This window comes from Pygocentrus nattereri, chromosome 13 (assembly GCF_015220715.1).
Source record: "Pygocentrus nattereri isolate fPygNat1 chromosome 13, fPygNat1.pri, whole genome shotgun sequence".
Taxonomy (NCBI): domain Eukaryota; kingdom Metazoa; phylum Chordata; class Actinopteri; order Characiformes; family Serrasalmidae; genus Pygocentrus; species Pygocentrus nattereri.
This window is the reverse complement of record NC_051223.1, coordinates 17515724-17542979: the sequence shown is the minus strand read 5'-3', so window position 1 is coordinate 17542979 and position 27256 is coordinate 17515724. Positions and strand designations below refer to the sequence as shown.

At 40.1% G+C, this 27256-nt stretch overlaps 4 protein-coding genes across 5 annotated transcripts in view; 3 read left to right on the top strand and 1 right to left on the bottom strand.

The window, feature by feature from the left end:
- The first annotated feature begins 433 nt into the window (after nucleotides 1–433).
- LOC108424859 (glucagon-like peptide 2 receptor) lies at nucleotides 434–10950 on the top strand. 2 transcript variants are annotated; one of them, XM_037544004.1, is made up of 14 exons: nucleotides 434–943; nucleotides 2341–2437; nucleotides 2521–2625; nucleotides 3039–3160; nucleotides 3239–3345; nucleotides 3750–3906; nucleotides 4115–4274; nucleotides 4485–4545; nucleotides 4747–4813; nucleotides 7076–7164; nucleotides 7269–7407; nucleotides 7508–7549; nucleotides 9547–9850; nucleotides 10808–10950. In XM_037544004.1, exons 1-14 carry the CDS (start codon nucleotides 848–850, stop codon nucleotides 10849–10851), a joined length of 1590 nt encoding a protein of 529 aa, XP_037399901.1. In that variant the 5' UTR covers nucleotides 434–847; the 3' UTR covers nucleotides 10852–10950. The 2 variants fall into 2 exon arrangements, with proteins under 2 accessions (XP_037399901.1, XP_017548612.1); XM_017693123.2 differs by lacking the exon at nucleotides 10808–10950 and having other exon boundaries at nucleotides 437–943; nucleotides 9547–10238.
- rcvrnb (recoverin b) lies at nucleotides 10197–11927 on the bottom strand. The gene is made up of 3 exons (XM_017693131.2): nucleotides 11511–11927; nucleotides 11242–11353; nucleotides 10197–10905 (listed from the first exon to the last, which is right to left on the bottom strand). Exons 1-3 carry the CDS (start codon nucleotides 11889–11891, stop codon nucleotides 10787–10789), a joined length of 612 nt encoding a protein of 203 aa, XP_017548620.1. The 5' UTR covers nucleotides 11892–11927; the 3' UTR covers nucleotides 10197–10786.
- A 3227-nt stretch (nucleotides 11928–15154) lies between these two features.
- On the top strand, nucleotides 15155–17544 carry pts (6-pyruvoyltetrahydropterin synthase). The gene is made up of 6 exons (XM_017693132.2): nucleotides 15155–15460; nucleotides 16050–16129; nucleotides 16235–16257; nucleotides 16438–16494; nucleotides 16666–16736; nucleotides 16827–17544. Exons 1-6 carry the CDS (start codon nucleotides 15372–15374, stop codon nucleotides 16948–16950), a joined length of 444 nt encoding a protein of 147 aa, XP_017548621.1. The 5' UTR covers nucleotides 15155–15371; the 3' UTR covers nucleotides 16951–17544.
- Nucleotides 17545–23040: 5496 nt separating this feature from the next.
- The window catches only part of LOC108424857 (myosin-16), a 61393-nt gene continuing 57177 nt past the window's right edge, over nucleotides 23041–27256 (top strand). Inside the window, exon 1 of the mRNA XM_017693120.2 lies at nucleotides 23041–23169. Within this exon, the coding sequence (XP_017548609.1) occupies nucleotides 23086–23169 (84 nt within the window). The 5' untranslated portion in view covers nucleotides 23041–23085. The remainder of the gene's footprint in view (nucleotides 23170–27256) is intronic.

Below are 27256 nucleotides of genomic sequence, written 5' to 3'. Positions count from 1 at the left end.
CTCTCATTACCTGTAAACCACTTTTGTGAGCAATATCAGTTTAGCATAATTAGTGCATCCAGTTGTGAAGTTTAAACTACACCGGCTGAAATAGTTCCTCATTCAGTAGTGCAATGTTTATGTATATAAATAGAATAAAACTATCTCGGTATGTGGAAAAGATGAGAAGTATTTTCTTGGCTGCGCTTGAACAAATGATGAACAGTCAAGGTAAGATTGCATTACCAAGTGGTCCAGTGTGATGTTACTGTTTAGACTGAAATTTATTTATCTCGCTAAGGATGAAGCACAGACCATGTACTCTGCAGTGGCTGATATGATTCAGAGGCACGGCACTCACAACATCTGAGAGCCACATTACAGTCAAACCCCCGCTCCACAAATACAATTCAGATTTGATGTGTGGGCTCTGGGTTGGTGATTGAGTTTATGATGCAGGTTTGCTCTTTTTTGTGAGGGCATTTCCTCAGCAACTACAAAGTTACCCGTTGAAGGTTGCCTTATCTTGATTGGTTGGGGAGGGCCAAGAGGGGAGCAGTCAGTGAGTAAAGAAACACAGACATTCGCATTTGGAGACTGGGTGGCTGAAGAGCCAGGAGTACTTGAACATCCGTGCACTGAAGTTCAACGTCCGAACAGAACTCACCAACCAAACTTCTACTGGAGAATATTGACATCAAGGATACTCAGGTCAAGTCGGGATAAGTTGGTGTACAACCGACAGCACGTTTGGAGTGACTTCCACAGGAGCTTCCTTCAGGAAAGACTGAGGGCAGGTTGGAGGCTTCAGGGATGTAGTGGTCAATCATGGTGCACTGTTGCCTAGTAGGGAGGTGAGCGGTGACCCATGTTCACTGTTTCGTTTCCTCAGCCTGTGAGCAGGCTGGCAGGCTGGGGCACCATGATGCTCTCCACTCTCCTTCTGCTGCTTTCTTTCCCAGGGGTAAGTTTAAATACCCTTGATGCACTCATCACCATGCAGAACCTCAGCTTCAGAATGTTCCTCTAGAACTGTATGTATCATCAGCGTATCATTACTGCTGTAACTAAATTTTATATCTGTGAAATGGTCATTTTCTTAAGACAATAATATTCTTATGTTGATGTATCAAGAGATATTTTGTTTCTACTGGTTCTTTTGTCATACCATGTTCAATGTAAAGCAAAGCTGGGGTTTTCAAATTCATTGTGTCAGCTATGGTATCCTGTAAGCTTTGAGGCACTGGGTTAATCATCTACTTGAGGTCCTGTGTCAAAATATAAAATGAAAAACACATGGTATCCTATTAAAGTGTTAGGCGTCGCATGTGTCCGTTCTCTTTGGGAAGGGTTCAGTGCAGTTATAATTCAGATTTTACATTCATGCTAAAATTCCTTATTCACTTACATTAATTATTTTAAGATGCAGAAGGAAAAACAGTGGAAATATCCTGAACATGTTAATCTTGTTTGATTTATGTAAAACACATGGTGCAAAACTAATATACTTTTACATGTTGTGGCATTCATTAAAACGTCCCTATAAACGTTTGTAATCAAATCTAAATGTAGTTGCATTGAAAACCTGAGCAAAGTATAGAAAATCATGTCTTTTGTATATTAAGGTGAACCTTTCTCAGCACTGTAAGGAAAAAAAACACTGCAGACATCTGCAGACATGCCCTTTTGTGGCTGAACCCCAGGTCTTCCCTGTTCAGTTGTATAATTTTACATTTTTCATCGACGCGGTCTGGCAAATATTTGGTAAATGGCTACAGTGTGAGCAAACGGTTGCTAGGTTGGGAGCAGGCAGCAAATGTGAGGTTCAGCTACTTAACTACGCACACTTTCTCAAACACCTTGGACAATAAACATGATTCTGTGATCTCACTCGCAAAGGCCTATTTTGGTATATATTGTTACTAGTGTGATGATATTTAACAAGACATAAAATCCTGAGAAAAATTTGTTTCAACTTTAGAATAACAGCTTGGTTTATACTCATGCACAGTGATTAATCTCTGCTCTGATACATATTCAGAACTCATAATTATTTTAAGTAACTGTTAATATGTTATGGATATTAATTACAAATGTCTTTGCATATTACCTCAGTGAATGAGTTGTAATGCGTATGTAAGCTCTCTTGAAGCAAAAATCTTTAAACACTGCCATCTTGTGATCAGACATAGTTAAATAAGTGCTGCTGCAAACCAGTTGTTTTTTTCTTTCTTTTTTTTGATAAACTGAAAACTGTATCAGGATATAAGGATGTATGATATTTTGACTGATATGGGAGAAAATGCACAGAATTTTGAAGATGAAGTAAATTATTCTTGTGTTTGAACTGCATGTTTTAAGGCCTCTGGTTCCATACTCGAAGATTTGATATATAAACGTGCTGAATATCAAGAAAACTGTACACAAACCCTGGCAGCCACCCTCCATACTGTAACTGGTGAGCAAAACCAAAAGTCCATAAATTTAATCCAACAATCAATGATGTAAGTTAGTCACTGTAACAATCTTCTCTTTTTTAAGGAATATACTGCAATGGGACGTGGGACGCTTTTATCTGTTGGCCACATTCATCTCCTGGGATCGTTGGAGTACCCTGCCCTCCGTATTTACCATGGATCAAGGAAGGTACATCATTCTATCTGCTGTTTCACATGAAAATACACATCAGAAAGCTCAAGATCATGTCTGCCACAGTGTGATTGCTACATTTGTTTTCATGCCCTGTCCTTGTGGTCACTGGAGAACACTGCTGTCACAACGGAGTGACTCATTACTGCTCTGCATAAGATTTTTATAGGTCAAGACCAGTCATGTGACTAGGCAATGACCTCAGAGTCTGACAGTGATTCATTGATGTCACGATTCTATTTCACTCAGTTGAAAAGGGCAACAAGAACTGATAAGTTACAATTAGAATCATTGTCTATGTCTAAGAATATCAAGTTGCTGTCTTAAAACAGACTTTAAAAAGTACTTCTGGAAAGTTTGCCTGAATTAATCGATTCTGCTTTATGTGTAATTCCACACCCCTTCTTCAGGTTCCTCAGGAAATGCATATAGGATTTGCACAATCAATGGGACCTGGAAAACGCAAGAAAACTCCAGTTTGGCATGGCGAGATGAGTCCGAATGTGAAGACTCTGACTTTTTCAAAAATGAGGTAAACTTTGATTCAGCACAAATTATGGCTTCATCCATATATAAGCATGCAGTATAGTTTTCTTGTTTCATAACACAGGAAGACGAGATATTTCATCATTCAGTGTTGAGGATTCTGTCCATTGTTGGCTACTCATTGTCCTTGGCTTCCCTCTCTCTGGCTGTGCTCATTATGGGCCTGTTGAGGTGAGTTCCACAAGGCTCTGTCCTGGGCCCAGCTCTGTTTAATGTTAAATACATGATACTGATGCTGCTTGAGAAAAGCTGACTTCAGAAAACATACATATGACGTATGATTGGTAAGGCCATTTGGCCCAATGTTTCTTATCAAATAAACTGTGACCATACGGTTAGATTTACCTTCATACCTTGATGTTATTTCCAAGTAGCCTGTTTTGGCATGATCTTGTTCTCTCCTCCCTTTGGTCAAATACTGTCACTTGTCTCCTGACCTGTCATTTGTTCTTCTGGAGTCTACTGCCGGCTCCGGTTATCTGATCTACCTATTATATTGATCACAGACATATTATGTTAATCATATTCATCACAGAGTAAGCATGTGATGAATGATCTTTATTTTTCATTTTCAGGAAACTTCACTGCACGAGGAACTACATCCACATGAACCTTTTTGTGTCATTCATGTTTAGAGCAATGGCAGTCATCACCAAAGAAATCGTATTCTACATCATGTACTCCAACGTGCCCAAGGATGAAAATGGATGGAACAGCTACGTGGATTCAACAGTACTGCAAAATTTATACATATAATTTTCCTGTTGTCAGTAGTAGTGTTAATTGAGACCAATTTACAGGAAATTAAACATATACTTAGTGTGCAGAACACCACATTGTATGAATACATGTACATATTTAGTTAATATACCATAGAAGAGCTAAAAGTTCATACACCATGAGTGATAAAAGTAATTAATAAAAATTGTCATCCTCCCAGATGTCTTTGGTCTGCAAAGCCTCCAAGGTGTCTATGCAGTATTTTGTGGGGTGCAATTACTTCTGGCTCCTGGTGGAGGCGATATTTCTCCACACGCTTCTCTTCACTGCGGTGTTGACCAAGCGGAGCCTACTGAAGAGATATGTGCTGGTAGGATGGGGTAGGCCTGTTTTTGATCAATACAAGTAGCGCGTTGCAAATAGCTATCAATATGAAGCACAATGGACCTTTAATGAGTATTTGTGGTTGTTTATTCTACTATTAATTAGTTTATTTTGTCCATAAATATATTTTTATTTTTTAACTATTTTAATTTATAATATTTGTCTTTAATCTATTCATTAATTATGTTTTCTTTGTTTTCCTTTAGGAACACCAGTTTTATTTGTGGCCCCTTGGACAGTGGTTAAAATACTATATGAAAATAAAGGGTAAGCAGATTTACAGGTAGTATACTGTTTTCTCCATGATTTTGTGTAAATAAAACAAAAATATCCTGTTTACAATAAATTATACAGGATTTAGAACATAACCTTACTTTGAACAATGTATTAAAGGTTTATTATTTATATATTTTTATATAAAGTATATTTATTTTTAAGTAATGACAGTTTGCTTGCTTTTTTCCAAAGCTGCTGGTTCATTATCAACAGGTGGATTTGGTGGATTATTAGGGCTCCAATTACACTGGCAGTTCTGGTGAGTCTCACATTGCACATTATACAGCAGAAGTTCTTTGTCATTGCAGTAATGTAAGCTATCAATTCCGGTTCAATTATCGGTCATTTAAAGTTGTGCTTAGAGGTTCAATCTATGATAATTCTACCAAGCTCAAATCCAAAAAATAATGTGAAATGCAGGTAAAACAGAAAGTAAATGCTGTTTAACCTGTATGAAATTTAACACAGTCCAAATACCTGAAACTATACACTCTAAATTTTAAATGTGATGCTTACAACACATTCTATAAATGTTTCCCATTGTGCTGCATCACCTTTCCTTTGAACAATACATAGTAATCAATTTGATGGACTGAAGACACCAGTTGATGAAGTTTTGAAAGCAGATTGATGTATTTTGTGCCTGCATTTTCAGTGGGAGACTGCAGGCAGTCCAGTCTAACAGCACTCTCTGATTATACAGCCATGTTGTTGTACCACATGCAGAATGTGACGGGTCAGACCTCAACATGTGTCAGTCCATTTCGGACAAGTTGGAGCCCAGAGAAGTCAGCAGTGTTTCTGGACATTGTTGACATATAGGTCACACTCTGCATGGTACACTCTTAAAGAATGGTGTTTATTCACCAAGGTTTGTCAAAGTACTCCCTGACTCATGTGGTGACATCCATCAGTGCTGTCTGAGTAATGTAATCCCAGGACAGGTTTCAGAGAACTTGTAATTAATCACTTTTCTGAGCAGTTTCTCCAACACTGGAGTTCTCTATACAAACATTAACGCTAGCATCATGTATGGCCTTCTAAGCCTCTGCAGTCCTGACTGAAAAAAACAAACTATGAGAGTGTAGCAAAAAACTTGCTTTACTCCCTTTTTGACTGTGTCCCAACAGCAAGTGATGAGAGAACTTACATTATAATTAATCAAGCTATCTCCTCTCCTGCACTTGGGCGAGGATCTCCTCTTTAAAACGTAGTGAATATTTCATACCAGTCTATCCTCACATAGTTGTCCTCACGTAACAACATGGAAGGCAGGCAGGCAGGTCAGTCTAACAGCACCCTCTGATTATACAGCCATGTTGTTGTACCACATGCAGAATGTGACGGGTCAGACCTCAACATGTGTCAGTCCATTTTGGACAAGCTGGAGCCCAGAGAAGTCAGCAGTGTTTCTCAACATTGTTGACATATGGGTCACACTGTGCATGGTACACTCTTAAAGAATGGTGTTTATTCACCAAGGTTTGTCAAAGTACTCCCTGACTCATGTGGTGGCATCCATCAGTGCTGTCTGAGGGATCAAAGTTCTTGTGCATTCAGTTTTGGTTCTTGGCCTGGCCCTTTATACACACACAGGGTGCCTGAATATTTTAATGATATTATGTGTAGCGGGTCAAACACTTAAAATCCTTGCAATCGCTTGTTGGAACACTGGGCCTCATTCAACAAGTTGAAATGTATTACTTGGATTTGCTCTAGGTAATAACAGAATCTAAACACTTAGGAACACAAACTTGCAAACAATTCTGCGGTTTACAACCATGTCATGAATCTGACATAGACTTATTTTAGGCCCTTTTTCAAGAACAAATTAAAGAAAAACACTTTAAGATATTGGTGAATGAGGCCCATCTTAAACTGCTGCATTGTTCACTGATGTATTTTTTGGCAAAATGCTGAGCCTCGACCCATCATTGCTTATAAAGGATTAGACCTTTCCTGAACGCCTTTTTGAACATTTTACAGCCTTTATAGTCTTAAATTGCCCTTGTCTCAACTTTTGGAATGTGTTGCTGGCATCAATCCCCAAATGGGCGCATATTTACGAAAAACAATGTAGTTGAGGAGGCAGAACATTCAGTAGCTTGTCTCTGTACTGATTTTGTTTAAATACATACAATCAAAGTGGATTTAAAAGTCACTACTCATTCCTCATACTTTTCCAACCTTTTTTGGAGTTGAGGTCTGTAGTACTGTGTGGTGAGATCAGTCAGAAAGCAAAGTCACAACATGCAGTTTGTTACAGTATGATGAGGATTTCATGGCAGTCTTAGAAACCCTGTGCTGCTGTGTCATGTCCCATCATGTGTTTCATGCTAGTTACAAGCTGTAATAAGAGAAAGCAATTTACATGCGGTCATAGGTCATGGCCCACATTCAGAGAAGTTTTTCATCAGTGTCCAGCACTGGCTCTTATGACCCGTGATTGAACATTACATTGAAGTTAGATGTAAATGCATAGGTCATATGACTGGTCCTCAACTCCTTCTTTGTTTTTCAGGTTATTTTCTGCATATTTCTCAAAATCATAAAACTTCTACTGTCAAAATTGAAAGCTGACCAAGTTAAGTTTACGGATTACAGATACAGGTATGGCATTACTATTAGTTATATTATACCATTAGTTGATAAGGCATGACTCCTTGATTATGATTTCAAATTTCATCGAAATTCGTCGTTTTCCTTTTGTGCAGTTTAGCCAGAGCTACACTGGTGCTGATCCCACTGCTCGGGATCCATGAGATTGTGTTCACAATAATCATAGACGAAACTATTCAAGGGAAACACCGTTATGTACGAAACTTCATCAATCTAACCCTGAGCTCCTTCCAGGTAATATTTAACTTTAATTGTTATCTGATTGTTAGTTCCTTGAAAAAGAGCTGTCTGTATTTCATGGAATCAGTCTAATTACAGTGTTTTGTTATATCAGGGCTTTCTGGTCGCTGTCCTGTATTGCTTTGCCAATGGAGAGGTAAGTCATTGGAACTTATGTTAGCATATGTGTTGATTTAGTAAACACAAATTGCTAGAAGTGGGACTTTTTTTTTAATGTTATAAACTCAGCCAGTCATTTATTAGAAACACTTATCCATTATCTCTGCTTTGCTGCTGTATAGTTTGAGACTGTAGGTTGTTGCTTCTTGATGTCCAATTTAGCAACCCTCTAGCCCTTCTGTATCTGACCACAGGACCAGATATTACTGGGTGGTGGACTGCTCTCAAACTAGCATGTAAAACCCCCACTACCTTGTCAAAGGACAGGAATAGGGCAGCTGGAATTTGGTGCAACTGTGTACACTGCAAAAAACAGACATTTTACTTTTTTAAGTGAAATTATCTCGATATATTAGCAGGTAATTTTGCTTGTTTTAAGAAATCAGTTTGAAACAAGTTACATCATCTGTCAAAGTAGTGAGATAATTTGGTAACATTGAGTAGCATAAAATCAAAGTAATGAGCATTTTTTCATTTCTTTTATTTTCCAGGAGTAATGAGTAATGTAATCCCAGGACAGGTTTCAGAGAACTTGTAATTAATCACTTTTCTGAGCAGTTTCTCCAACACTGGAGTTCTCTATACAAACATTAATGCTAGCATCATGTATGGCCTTCTAAGCCTCTGCAGTCCTGACTGAAAAAACAAACTTTGAGAGTGTAGCAAAAAAATTGCTTTACTCCCTTTTTGACTGTGTCCCAACAGCAAGTGATGAGAGAACTTACATTATAATTAATCAAGCTATCTTCTCTGCTTCACTCAGGCAAGGCCCTCCTCTTTTAGTGACTATTTCATAGCAGTCTATCTTCACATAGTTGTCATCATCAAAGTCCATTATAATCACAATCAGGAGCTTGAGTTGAATAGGACTGCTACAACCAGAAAGAATCGCTATTTTTCATTTTTTATGACTGTGGAACACAACCTTTTGTGTTGATTCTGAAGTGTGCTTTGGATCATTGTCCTGCTGGAAGATCCAAACTAAAAGGCCACTTTAAGCTGCAAAACTTTAAGATTTTGATTTTATTTCTGCTGGAGTCTGTGGTACCATGTATCTGAATAAATTGTACAACAGCCTCACAGATACTTCACAGTTGGGATTAGGTACTTTTCTGTATGACTACCTTTGTGTGTGTGCTAAACTCATTTCTGGTGTTTGTTGCCAAAAACCTCTATTTTGGTCTTATCTGACCATAAAACATGGTCCCACTCAAGGTTACAGTAATGTTTGGCAAACTGTTAACTTTGTTGCTTCTTGACATTAGAGGCTTTCTTTTGGCAACCCCAAACAACTTGTGGTAATATAGGTGGTGTCTGATTGTGGTTTGGGGGTGGTTCTGCAATCCTTGGAGATACTGTACTTTGTCCACTCATACCATCCTCCTAAGTGTGCATTGGGTCAGTGTAGACATACATCCTCCTACTGGCAGATTCTTAACATCTCCAGTTGTTTAAAACGTCTTAATTTTTGCCCTGGTAGTGGAAATAGACATTTTCAACTGTTTTCTTATAGCCATTTCCTGAATTGTGCTGCTCAAAAACCTTTCATCATTGTTGTTTTCTCTGGTCTTTCCCATAACGATAGATGATGCGGGAATTTGGCCTGTGTTTCATCTCATATATATTCCCCAATGTAGGTTTTCCATTTTGGAAAAGGGTTCTTCTATATGTTATGATGTCAGAAAAAGCCTTAGCTATACAGAACCCTTTTCAAAAAGGGAAGAACACTTTCATGATGCAAAGAACCATTTGATCATGCAAAGGGTTTGTTGAGTGTTTATGGTTATATATAGAACTATACTTAACTATACAAAACTTTACTAAAGAACCCTTAAGTGTGTCTAACATAACTTTTTTTTAAATCTTAGTAAATCTGGTCCTTAGTAACTGGGTTCTTGGATGATAGTGGCACTTTTAGTTCATTAGCGCTGACTTAAAGAGACGTCTGTGTTTTCCAACCTGATGTTTTTCCAGGTCCAAGCTGAGCTGAAGAACAGGTGGCAAGTTTACCTCTTTGCCAACCACTTTGAGGTTCACAATTGCTTCACCCGCATGCACCCAAAACACTTATGGAAGAAGTCGCGGAAGGCACCAAGGCACCCCACAGACCACAGCGATTCATATGAGGATGGCAGTCATGTGCCCACACGTGATCAGGCGCAGCTGACCCAGGTGACTGTCCAGTCAGCAGTAGAGGAGGTATCCTGTGCCCGGTGCACAGGCCTGGAGTTCTACACCAGGAAGAGCCTGTCCAGCTCTGATGGAGAGATGACTTTAGGTGAGACAATGGAGGAGATTCTGGAGGAGAGTGAATTTTAACATTGTCTTTTTGCCTCTGGCTCTTTCACAGACTGCACAGAACATACTTTTGGATCCGCCCTGAGATACAAACATTTTGTACCTTAAGATGTACATTTCTTTTTGCCAGTATAAATGTGTAGCTCTTTTGATGTTTGTCCTGCTTGTATATGTTTGGAGGGACAATACATCATCAACTGATGGAGCAAAGTATGTAGGAAACTATTTTCTTGATTTCATTTGAAGATTTTGCCAAAAGTCCAGTATATTCAGAAATGACTAAATTATATTTGGAAGAAAACGTGAACTAGATAATGATTCCAACATTCTTTGTAGTTGTCAATCAAGACAACTAACCAATTTTATTTATTCCCTGTTACAAAACAAAGGACATGCACCTCTAATGGAATTCAAACAGAATTGTACAGTAAACCAATGGCAAACAGACCCAGCATACTGACGGAGGAAATGATTATAGGTAGAAACTGTGAATTTCGCTTGTAAAGAGTATTTACTCATAATAGACTATTTGTATTGTGGACATTATATTGTAGATGTACAGTACCATAAGTCTCTCATAATTGAGCCACTTGCAAAGATGCTTTTATAGCATAATTGATACAAATTGGGTTCGACCCTTAATGTACCCATCTAGCATTTTTAAACATTGTGCTTGTTCTTTTAAATGTTGTTATATGAAGTCTGAAAACAATTTGGAGAGCAAACATGATATTTCATGTATTCAACTGTACACTGAATTTAGCTGAAAATTTTTGTATACTTTGTGCATAAATTATTGGTATGAACAGAAATAAAAACTAAAGAATCAAAAGAAAACAATCAAAAGATCAAAAACATTCTCATGAAAATTGAAAAAAAAAAAGTTTCCAGGCATACAAGACACCACTGGGAAATGCTACTGTTTTTTTTCCTTCAGCCTGTTCTGGACCTTCTGAGGCTCATCAAACTGGATCAATCTGAGAATGTGCTTATTGTCCATCACTCCCTGGATGAACTCTCCTTCTGTTATTTTATCTGCGAGGAAAAATTGAGTAGAATTTTGAGCTACTGCCTTCTTAAAGTTAGTTATATTATCATATATATATATATATATATATATATATAAATAAAAGTAAGATATGAGGTTTTGTTCTGACAGCAGCTATATATATATATATATATATATATATACATATACAGCTGCTGTCGGAACAAAACCTCATATCTTACTTTCCACGTATGTTGAACATTTTCAAAGTATGTTCAAAACTGAAAAATGCCAAAAATGGAGATACAAGGTTTTGTTCCAACAACAGCGACACATGCATATATTATTCTTCCTTTAAACAAACTGTAAAAGTATCATCCTACCATTTTCTTGTTTTCCAAAAAAGGCCCAGATTTTTTCAGTTCTTTTTTCAGGTGTGTTCTCATCGTCTGGTAGGTTTTTCTGATCCTCTTTTGAGATCATGTTAAATATTGACTGAAAAAATGAAATGGGTGTGAGTTTAACAAAATATAACAGCGTAATCAGAACTCTGGACCTGTATGCCAATACACATTATGCCTTCCACAATGCATTTCAGAACACATCTACAGAAATGACAATAATAAAGGCAAAAAATAAATAAATAAATTACCTTGACAATTTCATGGATCTCATTTTTTGTGATGGTCCCATTCTTGTCCACATCATACAATGCAAAGGCCCACTCCAGCTTCTGGATGGTCTTCCCAGAGGAAGTGAGATGCAGTGCCACAATGTACTCTTTAAAATCAAGAGTTCCATCACTGTTTGAGTCGAAGCTTCGGAACACATGCTGAGCGTAGGCCTTTGGGTCGGCATCAGGAAAGAAGCTGGCGTAGATGCTCTCAAATTGCTCTGTGCTGATCTGGCCACTGGGGCACTCTTTCATAAAGGTCTGGTACCAGGCGTAAAGTTGCTCTTCTGTGTACCTAGTATTGGATTTCAGTTCTTCTAGCAAGTCTTTGGAGAGTACACCACTTTTACTGTTGCCCATCTTGAGAGGAGCTTTCTTAGAGACGAGCAACTTAAAGGTGCTTGTCAGCTTGAGTCAAAAGGCCAACATGATCAGGCCTGCTATTTAAACCCAAATGGTATTGCTTTAGATTACAAGGGATGATTAGAGGGTTTTGGACTGTATTCTGATTTGTTGGAGAGGCTCTATTGGATACTCTCTTGGAAGCTACATAAGGAGCTAGTCATGAAAGACAGGCTTAGCTAACAGCAGGGGACCTCTTGATCTTATTAATACAACCTGATTAAATTACCAGATGGTGTCAGATCCTCATGTACACTACATATAAGATACAAGATGCTATATTCAACTATGGAGTTTAATGTATGTTATAGTTCCTAAGATTAAACAACTTATATCAATAAAACTACAATCATTATATATATATATATATATATATATATATATATATATATATATATATATATATATATATATATATATATATATATATATTCTTGAAACAGAACTAAATTTTATCTGCTTCACCAAAAAAAGGTCATAAAATAAGGGGCATAAAATTCACATTAAGAGATTATATTCACAATCCACATTAATTTAGAGGAAACAGACAATTAAGCCATGGATAAAAGGAAGCTGCCAGCATGGTAACAGTTTTATTATCAAACACAATGCATAGGAAGCAGCATGTGTACAGATGAGATTGCTCACGGCTGTAAGATTCACACAGCTCTTGTCCAGATAGATGCTATGCTATCACAAGTCAGAACTAGCTAACATAGTGCATAAAAGTTGCCAACACTCTGCAACTCAGTAACTGCAGAGTTCCAAACCTCCTCTGACATCAACATCAGCACACAAACTGTGCGCTGGGAGCTTCACACTTCTCCATCTCTTCTCTCAGGAGGGATAATGCTATGGGTTTTTTCAGGGGGCTGGCATAGGCCCCTTAGTTTAGTGAGGGGAAATCTTAATGCTTCAGCACACCAAGACATTTTGGACAATTGTACGCTTCCAACTTTGTGGGAGCAGTTTGAGGAAGACCTTAAGACACCATTATTTGCAAATAAATTCTTTAAAAATCAAACAATGTGATTTTCTGATTTTTTTTTCCTCATTTTGTCTTATAGTTGAGGTCTAACTATGATGTCAATTACAGGCCTCTCTCATCTTTTTAAGTGGGAGAACTTGCACAATTGGTGACTCACTAAATACTTTTTTCCCCACTGTATATGTGTGTGTGTGTGTGTGTGTGTGTGTGTGTGTGTGTGTGTGTGTGTGTGTGTATAGTATCTCACAAAAGTGAGTACTCCCCTCACATTTCTGCAAATATTTTATGGGACAACACTATAGAAATGAAACTTGGATATAACAAAGTAGTCAGTGTGCAGCTTGTAGAGCAGTACAGATTTACTGTCCCCTGAAAATAACTCAACACACACCCATTAAAGTCTGAACAGCTTGGAACACAAGTGAGTACAACCCACAGTGAACCTGTCCAAATTGTGCTCAAAGTGCAAAGTGTTCACATTTTTTGCGACCACTATTATTTTCTAGCACTGCCCTAACCCTGTTGGGCATGGAATTCACCAGAGCTGCACAAGCTGCTACTGTAATCCTCTTCCACTCCTCCATGATGCGATCACGGCGCTGGTGGATGTTAGACACCTCCTCCTCCTTCTGCTTGAGGATACCCCACAGGTCCTCAATTGGGTTTAGGTCTGGAGACATACTTGCCAGCCCATCACCTTTACCTTCAACAAGGCAGTTGTCATCTTGAGGGTGTGTTTGGGGTCGTTATTGTGTTGGAAAACTGGGAGCGGATCATGCTCTGCTTCAAAATGTCACAGTACATGTTGGAATTCATGTTTCCCTCAATGAACCGCAGCTCCACAGTGCCGGCAGCACTCATGCAGCTCACCAGAGCAACCCCACCCATTCCATCTGAGCCAAACAAATTTATGTTGGTCTCATCAGCCCACAGGACATGGTTCCAGTAATCCATATTCTTGGACTGTTTCCGGGCTTTCTTGTGTGTCAGCTTCAGAAGAGGCTTCCTTCTGGGATGACGGCCATGCAGACCAAGTTGATGCATTGTGCGGTGTATGGTCTGAGCACTGACAGGCTGACCTCCCACTTCTTCAACCTCTGCAGCAATGCCGGGAGCACTCATGCGTCTATTTTTTTAAGCCAAACTCCGGATATGATGCTGAACATGTGGACTCAACTTCTTCGGTCGACCCTGGCGAGGCCTGTTCCGAGCGGAACCTGTCCTGGAAAACCGCTGTATGACCTTGCCCACCGTGCCCACAGTTTCAGGGTTTTAGCAATCTTCTTATAGCCTAGGTCGTCTTTCCGGAGAGCAACTCTTCTATTTCTCACATCCTCAGAGAGTTCTTTGTCATGAGGTGTCATGTTCAATATCCAGTGGCCAGTCTGAGCGAATTGTACCCAAAACACCAAATTTAACAGCCCAGCTCCTCATTCACTCATGGAACCTTGTAACTCTAGCAAGTCACATGATACCAGGGAGGGACAACGACACAACTGTGCATAATTTGGACCTGTTCACTGTGAGGTGTGTTGCCAGCTATTTAGACATTAATGGCTGTGTGGTGTGTTATTTTCAGGGGACAGTAAATCTACACTGCTATACTAGAATACTGAACCATTTGTCACTGTGTTTGCACACTGTGGAATTAGACCTCTGCATTCAACCCATCCGTGCAGTGAAACACCCGCATACATGCACACTAGTGAACACACACAAAGGGGCAGTGAGCACACTTGCCCAGAGCAGTGGGCAGCCCTATCCACGGCACCTGGGGAGCAATTGGGGGTTAACACTAATCTTCCTTGGTCAAGGACACTTCAGTCATGGACTGTCAGCCAAGGGGATCGTACCAGCGTCCTTCCGGTCACAGGGTTGGTTCCCTAACCTCCAGCTCACAACTGCCCCCAAGTCAAGCTGTACACTGACTGCTTTAAGTTATATCCAGGGTTCATTTCTAAAGTGTTGTCCCATGAAAAGATCTAATAAAATATTTGCAGAAATGTGAGGGGTCTACTCACTTTTGTGATACATATACACACCCACCCACACACACACACAGTATACAGTTATAGTCATATGTCAAATATGTTACAGAATAGTAAAAAATACAGTGACAACGAGAGAGAGGGAGAGAGAGAGAGAGAGAGAGAGAGAGAGAGAGAGAGAGAGAGAGAGAGAGAGAGAGAGCGAGAGAGAGAGAGAGAGAGAGAGAGCGTTTCTTTCGGAGGCGCGTGATGAACACTTTGCCCGGTTGGAATCGATGAATAGTGTTTATTCTTGCCCCCCTCCCAACACACAACCCCCCGTAATGGACCAATCAAAGCAGCGCTGCAGCGCGAAACCTCCGAGCACCTCATATTCATCTTAAGCTGCGCTTCGTTCCGGGAGCGCTGTATAATCTCCCCGAGCAGCAGCAGTTTCAGCAGTTTGAGGCTTTCGGAGCTGGAATGGAGAAAAATAACACTCAGCGGTCAGCAGAGCGCGTCGGCTACATCACTCGAGTGGAAAGCCTCAGCGCCTGTCATCGACTCCACAGGTAGATCATTAACTCGCCCACCTCGGCCACACCGAGGCGTTCTCATCCCGCTTTCACTGCTCGCACAATTACCGCGCCTCTCAGTGCTAAAGCAGTCGGTCTCGTCGAGCTGCTGCTCTTATTTAGCTCTTTTGTTAGCATGTGCTAAACGGTTGTTTCGTGCTGTTTGCACATTATCGTGGGAGGTTGTATCTGACTCTTCTAAGGCTGCTTGCAAGGGTGTTTAAAGTTATACTGTTGTTGCCGTTTTAAAAATCATTTTTAAGCAGTGGTTGATGTGACGTGACTCACTGTAGGCGGAAGGGAAAACCTGTTGCTCAACTCGTCGCCTGAAATGCATCATGGGAATTGTAGTTCAAGTCTTCCCATACGAGAAATAAATGTATGTAAACTGTGTTTGTCAGATGCATTTGAAAATGTGTGAACGTGGCCAAAAATGTGAAATGTGCTTTAATGTTTGGAAACATTTTGGAATATTTTTTTAAACATATCTCACATTTAAATAAATAAATAAATAAAAGAATAAATGAAAAAAACTTGCTGGATGGATTTAAATCTGTTGAACGTCTGCAACGATCTTTTTTATTAGCAAATCCTTAAGTGATGAAGAGAACAAGAGGATATTTGGAAAGTGTAACAACCCCAATGGTCATGGCCACAACTACAAAGGTGAGTCAGTTAACATTGTTCATATGTATCTTATATCATCCTATATATTCTTTACACCCATGATATGACCTTTGACTAAACAGGCGATGCTGTTTGTATTTTCAGTTGAAGTGACAGTACGAGGGAAGGTAGGTAGACTTAAACTTGTCAAAGTAGGCATACCTCAAAAAATGTAAAAAAAAAAAACAACTTCAGGTTAAAAAAGGCAACTGTATATGTTGGAGGTACTACTGAATAACCACAGTCAAAATTAGATGTTTATAAACGTAGCTGTATGGAATGCACAGCTGTGAATTCTGTCTGCATAGATTGACCAAGACACAGGAATGGTGATGAACCTAACCGATCTTAAGCAGTATATAGAGGTAAGACCTTTCCCTGGCGTAAATCGAGCAAAATTTTTCCCTCTATGTTTGATTTGTCAGAATGAATAAGTAAGATAAACCGAAAAAAGTGTTGTGTCCCAAGATCTTTTTTTCCCCATTTTTCATTCATTTTTGAACCATGAATGCATAAAGTAAATAAATTGTTTGTAGGAGGCCATCATGAAACCCCTCGACCACAAAAACCTGGACCTGGACGTGCCATACTTTGCTAATGTCGTCAGGTATGAATAGGATCGTACCATTCTGTCATGTCTGTCCTGCCGTACATGCGCATTGTTTTCCTTACAGCCTCTCTGTTCTTTTATGTGCAGCACGACTGAAAATCTTGCCGTATATATTTGGGACAGCATGGTCAAGCTTCTTCCACCCAATATGCTCTACGAGATCAAGGTGCATGAAACGGATAAGAACATAGTTATATACAGAGGGGAGTAGATCACCAGTGTGTTTTCTGAATGCTCTTCTAAATACAGACTGCAGATTGCAGGTCAGGAGGGGCAAACTGTAAATCTCAGTCCTTATAGGTTGTATTAGATTAGAGTGAGAGTAGCACCTGCTGTGGCCTACACACCACAGGCTCGATGGTGCTGGATTAGCGTAGGCACAGAGAATTTGGCTCAGTCATCGACCATGTGAGATTGATCCTATTAAACACGGAGCTTACAGCACACAAAAATCTTTTCCAAATTAATTAACAGTCTTTAACCTCTTTTCTACCTCTCCCTTTTGTCTTATGGCTCCCTTTTGAGAGCCGGTGTTGGAAAAACAGCCATATGTGATATAAAGTGCAATGTAAATATGAAATACTTTGTACTTATGTAGAGAACATGAGATTAATAGTTACTTTGATTGAATATGTAGTTGTGGACGGAAAAAAGCCCAGTTTTGTATCTCCACACAAAGTGACATTCTCACTGCTACCACTAGGGGGACTTTGGAATTTTGTTTTGGAACCCAACAACAGGGTCATTTGTTTCTCCATGGCGAACACTTGGCTGCATTAATAAAAATATTTCCATCTTTTGTGTAGTTTAAGAAATTTGTTTTTGCCTGAATGTTTTATTTATTTGTTTGACCATTTTTGTTCAAATGCTCTTTTTAATCATCTAACCTGATTTACACTTAAATTAAACTGAAGACAGAACGTGCTGCCAACAAGCTACTGTTGATTTACCACAGCGTCTGGTTTGCACTGGAGTTCTGAGGAAAGTCTTGAGTGAACATGCATCACGTTGACAAGAAATAACGAATGTTCTGTGATATATGAAGCTCATGTATGTGGATTATTAGTGGTGAGGGAGTAAATCTAGATGTCTTAGAAGTACTTCTTAAATCATCTGAAACCAAGCTTCAACTCAAGGATGACAAGCTAGCAATTTATAAAGCTATTATATAGATAATGCTTGGCCCTTTACTCATCCTTTGATTCAGTTGTGACTTGAATAATCAGGTGTCCTGAGTTTGACTTTGTATAAATGGTTTTACTTGCACTGTGAGTGTACAATGCACACTAAATATGTGTGTAGTACCTGCAGTATGTGAAGAAATGGCCCAAGTCTTTTAGGCCCTGTTGTGCATATACATTGTACATTCACTTAGGTAGAACTGGCTCTATGAAGAAGTTCTTGAAAAAAAGAGACTGGATTCTGCCACCTTTAAAAAAGTCTGAAAGTTTTTTGATTTGCATGTCTGCAGACTAGATGCAAGCTCATGTGACGAGGGATGACATTTAGAGGGCGTCGTGCCAAAGTTATCATTAACATTGACAAAGGTAAATGCTAAATGTGTGCTTTCACAGACCTTTAATTAATCAGATTCCATTGAGATGTTAGAAATATAACCTTGGGCATGATGCACTGTGTATGCAGTCCTATAATTACATTCAACTAGGAGTGAGTCAAATGCTATCAATTCAGTTGTAAACGACTGTTATTATTATTGTGCTAACCTAAAAATAGGTGGAAATTGTATTTCTCTAAAAATAATCAATACATGACACTCGTTCAGAAGAAAGCACAAAACCAGACTGTTTTATGTCTGTCTGCTTTTTGGCTTAAGTAGTGAAATGCCTAGTGGTGAAATGTTTTTGTCATAAGTCAACTCTGTAAGACATCTGCTAATACAGAGATGACGCATCCAGGCACTAACTTAAAAATGGGCCCAGTACCAGAGGGGTGTAACATTTGAGAGGAATTACTAAAGCTTACAAAATATTCATGTAAAAATCTAAATGGTCTTGAAACAGGATTGCATGCACATTTGCATGCATTTCACCTGTGCATAGCTGAAATGCATGAGAGAGGTTAGCCAATTGTGTGTGCACAAATAGCCAGCACGCTGGCACTGCTTGAGAGGCATACATGCTGGTTATCATTTAATGTGTCTGTCCAAACAAAAGTGCTATTCAGCCTGCAATGGCTGGCTTCCAGGGAGCAATCTCTGCCTGATGAGCTGTACTACCTTGAAGACCATGGACAATAAAGCTCCTATCAGCCCCTAACTGCTATTTTGGCAGATGCTCTGGCTTCGCTTATTGTTTTGAGTGTTTGATTTATGTGGCTCAGTGATTAGAGTGAAAGAGTCATAAAATCCTGTCACTTGTGGAAGTTACCCACAATCCCAGTAGCTCTTGCTTTGGCACAGACTTCAGAAAGTTATAATAAAAGTGAAATGGAACATTACTTTCTAATCCCAAACTTATTGGTCTGTAGGCTGCTTTGTTGGCTAAGAAGATGTGAGAAATTAACTGGGCATGATCAGTCAGTGTTTGTAATTAATCATGCTAATCTGAATTGTAGATGCAAGGTCAGACATGGTCACCTGACCTGAGTTTGAGCTTCTGCCAAACTTTGTTTGTGATCTTCAAGGATCTGCTGTCGTCTCCTGAGCTGAGAAATGTATTATTGAAGGCTTTCATGGGGGATGATGTGTAGGCATAAAAGAATCTGGGTAAGTGATTCTGGTTTCTGTCAGGATACTTTTGCCTGACAGCTGTAGATTGATTTAGCAGGGCGGGCGATCAAAGATGAAATGTAGATTATTTACAGTATCACAGGTGCTTTGAGTTGACCTCAAGATCGCATGACAGCAAAGACAGGAAAGCAGACATCAGGCAAAAGAGGGCTTCCTCCACCCCAGCAATACTGGCATGAGCCCAGAACTGATACAGTGCACGCTTGTTGCATTTAATTGATCATCAGTGAAAATGTACATGTCATTTAGTCTGCTGTCTTGGACTGTGCTTCATGTCAGACCACATGAAAGTCATTCCTTTTTTAAGGATGGTCAGACCACCAGTACTTAAGCCTCTGTTGTTCTCATGAAAAAGCTCAATATTCTTGCTGACATTTTTCCATGTCTAAGGTAAATATAATTTCATGCCTGATTAACACTTCCCCATGGCTGTTTTGTCAGATATCATAAGCTGAGGGGATGTAGACAGAAGGGGGATGAGTAGAGAAAACCAGCATGAGCACTTATAAGATTTACTCACAGCTCCGAAACCAGGCCCCTTACACCACGTTTCAACTTGTACAGTATAAATCATATGCAGTATATCTTTTATATACCTTATATTTCATTTGCATGTGTAAAGATTTTGTTTCATGCAGAAAATATTCCCAATGAAACCCCTTTAGCCCCCTAAAGAATCTTTCTATGTGCAAGAGTAAAGAAACTTTTTAAATATTAAAGATCCTCCATGTAAAATAAACGTGCTGTAAAAGTTATACCTAGAACTGTCAAGTCCAACTCAATACCCATGTAGAAATCCTTATTTTTGGGAGTGTACACTCACTGTCCACTTTGCAGACCTCTGAAGTCTTGTCGCCATTTTGTAGTTAGCAGTATGGCCATATTAGATAGTCTGCGTCTAAGCAGATTACTCTATGGGACAATTGAACAGTGTTTTGGAAAAATACTACTATTGAGACCAGTGGTAAACCAAAATGTTCCAATGCTGTCGCATTTTGCTGTGTGTACATTTTCCTCGGAATACTGGATCAAACTATGAATCCTGGAACATGCAAGCTAACAGTGCTGCCTGCTAAACCGACACCATATAACTGCAACCTCACCAAAATACCTCCCACACAAATGCGCAGGCTTTGTCAAATGTGCTAGCCAACACCTTGAGTAGCTACTGTTGGTGTATTTAGGTTTAATAGTATACTTCATATTTCCATGCAGTGTTAGCTTGCTTATGACATGTTCATAGCAATATTCATATTTTGACTGCAAAACAACCTCATAAGTCAGAAGTGGAACAATTTTGTTTTCAAAAAACACCTTTTATTTTCCTCATAAAGAAACATCCATCCATCCATTTTCTAAGCCGCTTCTCCGTCAGGGTCGCAGGGGGGTGCTGGAGCCTAACCCAGCAGTATTCAGGCAAAAGGCAGGATACACCCTGGACAGGTCACAAGTCCATCGCAGGGCAGACAGACAGACACAGACAGTCACTCACACCTAGGGGCAATTTAGCATGTCCAATTGCCTGACTGCATGTCTTTAGACTGTGGGAGGAAACCCACGCAGACACGGGAAGAACATGCAAACTCCACACAGAGAGGACCCCGGTCACCCGGCAGGGGAATCGAACCCAGGCCCTCCTTGCTGTGAGGCGACAGCGCTACCCACCACGCCACTGTGCCGCCCCTCATAAAGAGACGTTGCTTTCTAAAAGTTGTGTATTAGAAAGTCTATTAGAAAAAACAGAGAGTTGGATATTGGCTAGCACAAGCTGTGAATTAATGGGCTACAGTCCCAACCTGGACACCAGCAAGATGGAGATACAAAATAGAGTTTATTATAAAAGTAATTAGTGAGTGTGTGTATTTTCAGTAGTTTTTTCAGTATTTTCAGTAGGAGTAGTTCAATCAAAAATGCTAACAATAATAAAAGAAAATGGCAAAACCAATTAGCATTATGAAAATGACATGATGCTGCTGGCTACAAGCTGATATTCACTCAACATGTTTGGGTCACGCTATTTGCTAGTAATATATGATACTATATTATATACTAGTTGTATAATTGTAGCACCCTATGTGCTACCCTGGGCTCAAGGAGGACACTGGAGGCAGGGTTCAAGGTTGCAGCAGCCATTACTTTAATTCACAGAACAACACAAAAACAAACCAAACCCAACCAATGCTACACTGGCCACTTTTCAGTGGCTGAAGCTAGCACGACTTTTCAGTCCTTTCTTCCCTGGAGCGTTTCAGCTCTTCATTCAGGTCTCCTGGTGGTGGTGCTTGTCCCTCTCTCTCACTCTGTTCCCTCTTAGCTCTTTTTAAAGACGCTCACGCTGCCAGCCAGATCAGCATCAGCTGACTCATTGCGCACCCAAGCCGAGAGGGAACGAGAGCTTGCCACTCCACCTACTCGTCACTGCCCCCAGCTGGCCTGGGTCGAACATGAGGTGTAGTGAAGCAGCCTCGCTGCGTAACGGGGCGGGGCCCGGGAGGCGGAGCTCGGGACTCGCTCCTTTGCTCTAGTGCCTCTCGTGGCCTCTCCAGCGTCATCGTTCTCGTGACTCGCGTCCATCTGGGAACCTCGGGTTTTGCTCTCCACCCGCTTCATACTGGCGGCTTTCTCCCTGCTGTCCTCGCCGAGGCTTGTCGCCGCTGGGTTTTTGGGCCCTGCGTTCCCCGCTCTCACAGCCGTCACCGACAGGCCCGGAGAGCGGGCGCGTGCCACCGTAATATACTAGTTAAACAGCTAGGTATGGAAAGCACATTAGACAGGGCCCATATCTTGTAAAACCAAATTTGGTAATATGTAAGCATTGTTAAAATTTGTCAAAGCAAACTGTTCATATCTCAGTCCATAAGAACTAAACTACAACAACAGTCTGTTTTGATTAAACTGAATTGACACATATTCATCTGTTCAGTGTACATTCACTTATTCCCAGTGTTATAAGGACGGCTTTTTGGATGAGTCGCAATGCAGGACAGCCAGAACAGAGTTCATTCACATATATCATTCTTAAAGGGGCAGTAACAAAAATAGCCTGTTTATTTCTACTGGAGAAAGCAGGGGGGCTGTTGTCCAGCACAGTTTGCCACTTACCCTACTCAACACACCCACTAAACTTGGCAAGTAACAGATTCAGTGCCTGTGTTTGGGTGAGAAAATGACCAAACTGTGCCGGACACTGGCAGTCCAGGCCTGAAGCTGTGCACTTCTGTGATGAAGAGAAGTTGGAATACGATCATATATAAATGAATTATGGCTGGTTTTGGTACATACTGCAAATGAAATGAGAGGCCTTCAGCAGTTAGGGGGTTAACCCTCAGGGCTCAGGTGGCCCTCTTGCCAGTGCACATCTTACAGTGGGTGGTGATGACTGGGTGGGGAGGTGGAGTAAAGTGTCAGAGAGAGTTTAGATGTTTTCTTTTGGTGCTAGAGTTCCCTCCCCCTGAGAGTGTGTGTGAGAGAATTTGTGTGTGTGTGTGTGTGTGTGTGTGTGTGTGCTGCATGACTCAGGGTCAGGTAACAGAAGCCTCATTTCCTCTGGGAGCCTGGAGGAGATAGCAGGATGGGGAGAGTGTGCCTGTGCTGAGGATGGAGAAGAGAGTGTGTGTGATCCAGACTGACTTTCACCAGTACCGACCGCTTGTTGGCATCCAAAGCAAGCTTCTGACACACGTAAGAAACTGCATCTGCTTCTATTAGTTGAATGTTTCAGTACAACTTTAAATGAGGTGCCATTCCAGACACCTTTTAAGCTGAGTTTGGGATTGAATTACGAGTGGCGATTCTGCACTGAATGACTTTTTCAGACTAACACAAGGTTTAATCTGTGTCTGACAGTCCAGATCCACTTGTGCTGTCATGACTCAGGCACCTGTGAGGGCCTACTTTTGAGCAGACACACTCTACCTTTAACTCTGCCTTTTCACTCAGCTCCATTTACAGGGGCACACAATATAAGGCCTCTGAGTGCTTGGTTGGAGAGCGTTCTCTGAACCGACATGTGTATGTGTGCATGCTAGTGGCAGCCTCACACGTTTCTCAGGAATGCAAACATTTCAGAGTTGGTCAGCAATCACTACAAAGGGGTAGGGTGGGGTGAGTGGTGGTAGGGTCTTCTGTTGAGTCAACACAGCCTTGCCAAAAGCTTTAGACAAATGTTTGAGTAATGAGAACTGACTAATTACTAGTGTTTTTTTGAAAACCTGCACTTGAGACTTTAGTTAGGCAGTGTAGTTCACTTAGGGAGTCAGATTCTGTTTCTGATACTATTGAAGGAAAATTCCATTGTTTGTTCAGACGTTATGCATAAAATCACTGAGATGCTACAGAAGTCATTCAGAGTGGTTTGGTTTGAAATCGTGATAGAAATACTAACCAGCTAGGATTTTTCTTACAGCAGTGGTGATAGGAGCCAAGAGTCTTGATGTCTACAACACAGTGCATCTATTTTATTACTGAATATTTAGATAATTCTGAATAATTGAATCATTTAATTTTTCAAAGTGAGTTACAGTGGTTTATGTGTAAATGGTGCATTCTATAGAAGCTTTCCAGTTTGGATTTCTTCCTTGACAGTGGTGGTCAAAGGAACCAGGGGTCACAATACCTGCAACACAAACACAGCCATTATCCAACTATCACAACTATCCAAAATGACCAGTGAGCCCACACATCTTCTGAGTTTTATAAGTAATACTGTATGTAGAGCTTTAATATATAATGTTAAGATAATGAAATGATTATAAACCTAAAAAAATAAGATTTATATGGGTTTTATGTGTTTTTTATATGGGATTTACATGTTTTGCTTTGCAACAAACTGCGTGTGCCTCTTTGTCTTGAATGGCTTAAAACAATAAAGTTTAGTTACAAAATCTTACATCAAACCTAAAATAAAACAGTTTCTCAGGAGTCAGGAAATGCATTCATAACCATTTCAGGTGTGTGGTTCCTATAATTATCGTCAATTCTGACTCAGTGAGTCAGAACCCACTCTGAGTGAGTTCGTTTACATCTTAACTAATTCATAATGCAGCAATTTTATAGAAAAGTCAGTGGAATTCCCTCCTAACATTTCCTGAGTGGTTGCTATGCTAGTATTCTGATGGCTTGGCAGATTTTGTTTGAGAGGGCATCAAACCAAATGTTTCACCAGCCAATTCAACCATAGATGCTATCCTATCATATGCCAGTTCCAGGGAAAGGCTGCTCACTCCATTTGGCCCCTCCATCCCATGCCTGCTGTTGCATCATCTGTCACATCTCAGTAGGCTTAGATGAGAATGGCCATGGAGATGCCCAACTGGATAACTCCAGTCCAATGCCTTTCATTTTCTAGACCCTGGATTCCACTGGTAGGATGGAATTTCAATATTTTCAGCACAATACTTCAAGATGTAGAGCACTGTGCATAATTATTTTACTACATTCATGATTGAAAGCATTACAGTTGTCTTTGTAGGCTTTGAAATGGCAGCATTTGCACTTTGAGAAAGATATGGTAGAAATGAAAAATGACCTAAGTGGTAAAAATATCCACACCAAACACAATTAGTAGACCTTATAACTAAAGGTCTGAGATGCCTATAGATATTCATGCCAGTGGAATATTATACGTTGCCCCAGATATAGTTTATTTGCAGCTCAAGGTTAATGCATTATACATTAGTGTGAATGAATGTTTGGGGAGAAGGAGTTGGACAGCTGTTCAAATGATTGGGATCCCAGTCTGGTCTCCATGTCCATGTCACCTCCGCAGACTTGGAATGCAGCGTAGGGGAACAAATTTATTTGGAAAACTGCTGCTCATGATCTGGGCCTTGAACAATTGAGTATGAAAGCAGGAATGTGTGATGTGTGTTTGCCAGAGGGACAGCCTTTCTACTCTTCGACTCATACCAAGAAGTTTTGTTATTTCCTCAAAAGAGCCATTGCTCACAAATAACATAATTTGTGTGTTTTGTGTGAAAACCTGACCCGGCACATCCTCCCGAATCAAGTCAAGGCATGAAAATGTTTGCAACATACACAGTCCCATTCACAAGGCCCTAAGGGAGATACATTGTAACTGGTGTTGCGATTTTGGAAGAGCTTTCCCACCAAGATATTGTGCTGACTGAGAAAACAGGTTTGGAGTTTGAACTGGGATCAGATCACACTAAAAATGTCAGATAGTGTATATGTTGAAGTGCAAATATTAAGCTCAGTCAATGCATAGCAATCAGTCTAGCTGTGACATTTTGATTGCTGCATACTGTGTAGATTAGCTTACCTTTGCTACAAAGTACAGGTGTGCAATCTTTGTTAAGTGCAAGCCTAAGCCTATGTCTTCCTAATACAAAACGGGCAGAGGACCAACAGCTTTAGGGGGGGAAAGAACGCCCTTTCCTTTTATAGTTTGTAGTTTACAAATTATTCATCGACAGTCCATTATGCATTAACAAAAGTCTAGTTTTACATCTTTGTTAAGATAAGATAGGGAGTGGTTTGTCAATGTCAAGCCATTTTCCAGTGACACGGATGCCTGGGCTCAAGCTGCAACAGGTTTTCTCCACTGTCATTTGCAAGCTTTTAAAAAGGATTCTGAATGAGCTGCGGAAAATTAGTTCATCTGTTTTCCAGGCAAGGAAACTTCACATTTTATTCTTCTGTGGCTAAACCAAAATTGCATGTTGAATCTTGTAAGGATGGAAGAGCAATATTACAAACGATTGGACAGCACTGGAGTAAAAACAGCCGAGGTCTTCCAGAAAATTCATGCATTCAACTGCGTCACCAGTGATATAACATACCTGTCATTGGTAACAGTATGTATAATGCATATACTGTATAGCTTGATTAAATACACTTCATTGTAAATGGAACAAGGACACGTGGACATTTACTCAGTGTGCTCGAAATCTTAAAAGGCAGATGAATTTACACTATTTGTTTGTTTGGGCCAAAGGAATTCTGTAATGAGGGAACAGGGCTCATGTGCTTGCTCTTTCACTACTCTGTGCTACATTACCTCTTCAGTTTTACTCTAAGAGAAAACAATATAGCAGCTGTTGCTTGAAGCAAAGACACCTTTACTTATATCCATATGTGTAGATTCAGTCTTCAGAATAGTCTGTTTTGCTTTACATCAGGACTGAGAAGGTATTACTTTTTCATAGCTGTCAAAACAGCCATACATATACATACGTAAAGCTATATACAAAGTCGACCTTTGACCTGTGGCTAGTCATAAACCAGTCACTGACCATGAACAGACAAGAAAAGACAGGACCAGTATGCTCTTGCTCTTTTCTTCTCTTGTGGTTAAACAGACCCTTCCATCATCTGGGTGCTTTTGGTGCTAGGCACTCAGCAAGACCTACTGTTCATCAGAATACCTTACAAGCCCATTGGTAGAGGTTGTGGGAGGTATCAGCTGATCTAGGAGGGAGTGCTGCAGATAGTAATTGAAGTCCAGAGGACTTTTCTTCTGTTGTCATTCTCCAGGAAAGAAGAAATGCCAGAGAAACGTTTCTCTTGCTGCACTGTACATATTATGTGTCATTATGAGCAGCACCTGATGACTTTAACACACATCTGCATTCCTTTGCACAAACAGTGGATGTTTATTATGCCTCCTTATTTTTTTCTTCAATCCCTATGTCACTACAGAATAAATGCTGAAATGGATTGTATTGGTATCTGATCCAGAGGAGTTATTGTAATAGAGAACTGTGAGTGGAAGAAATTTGGAATTGTTTTGAATTGGGCCAGGAGGCCC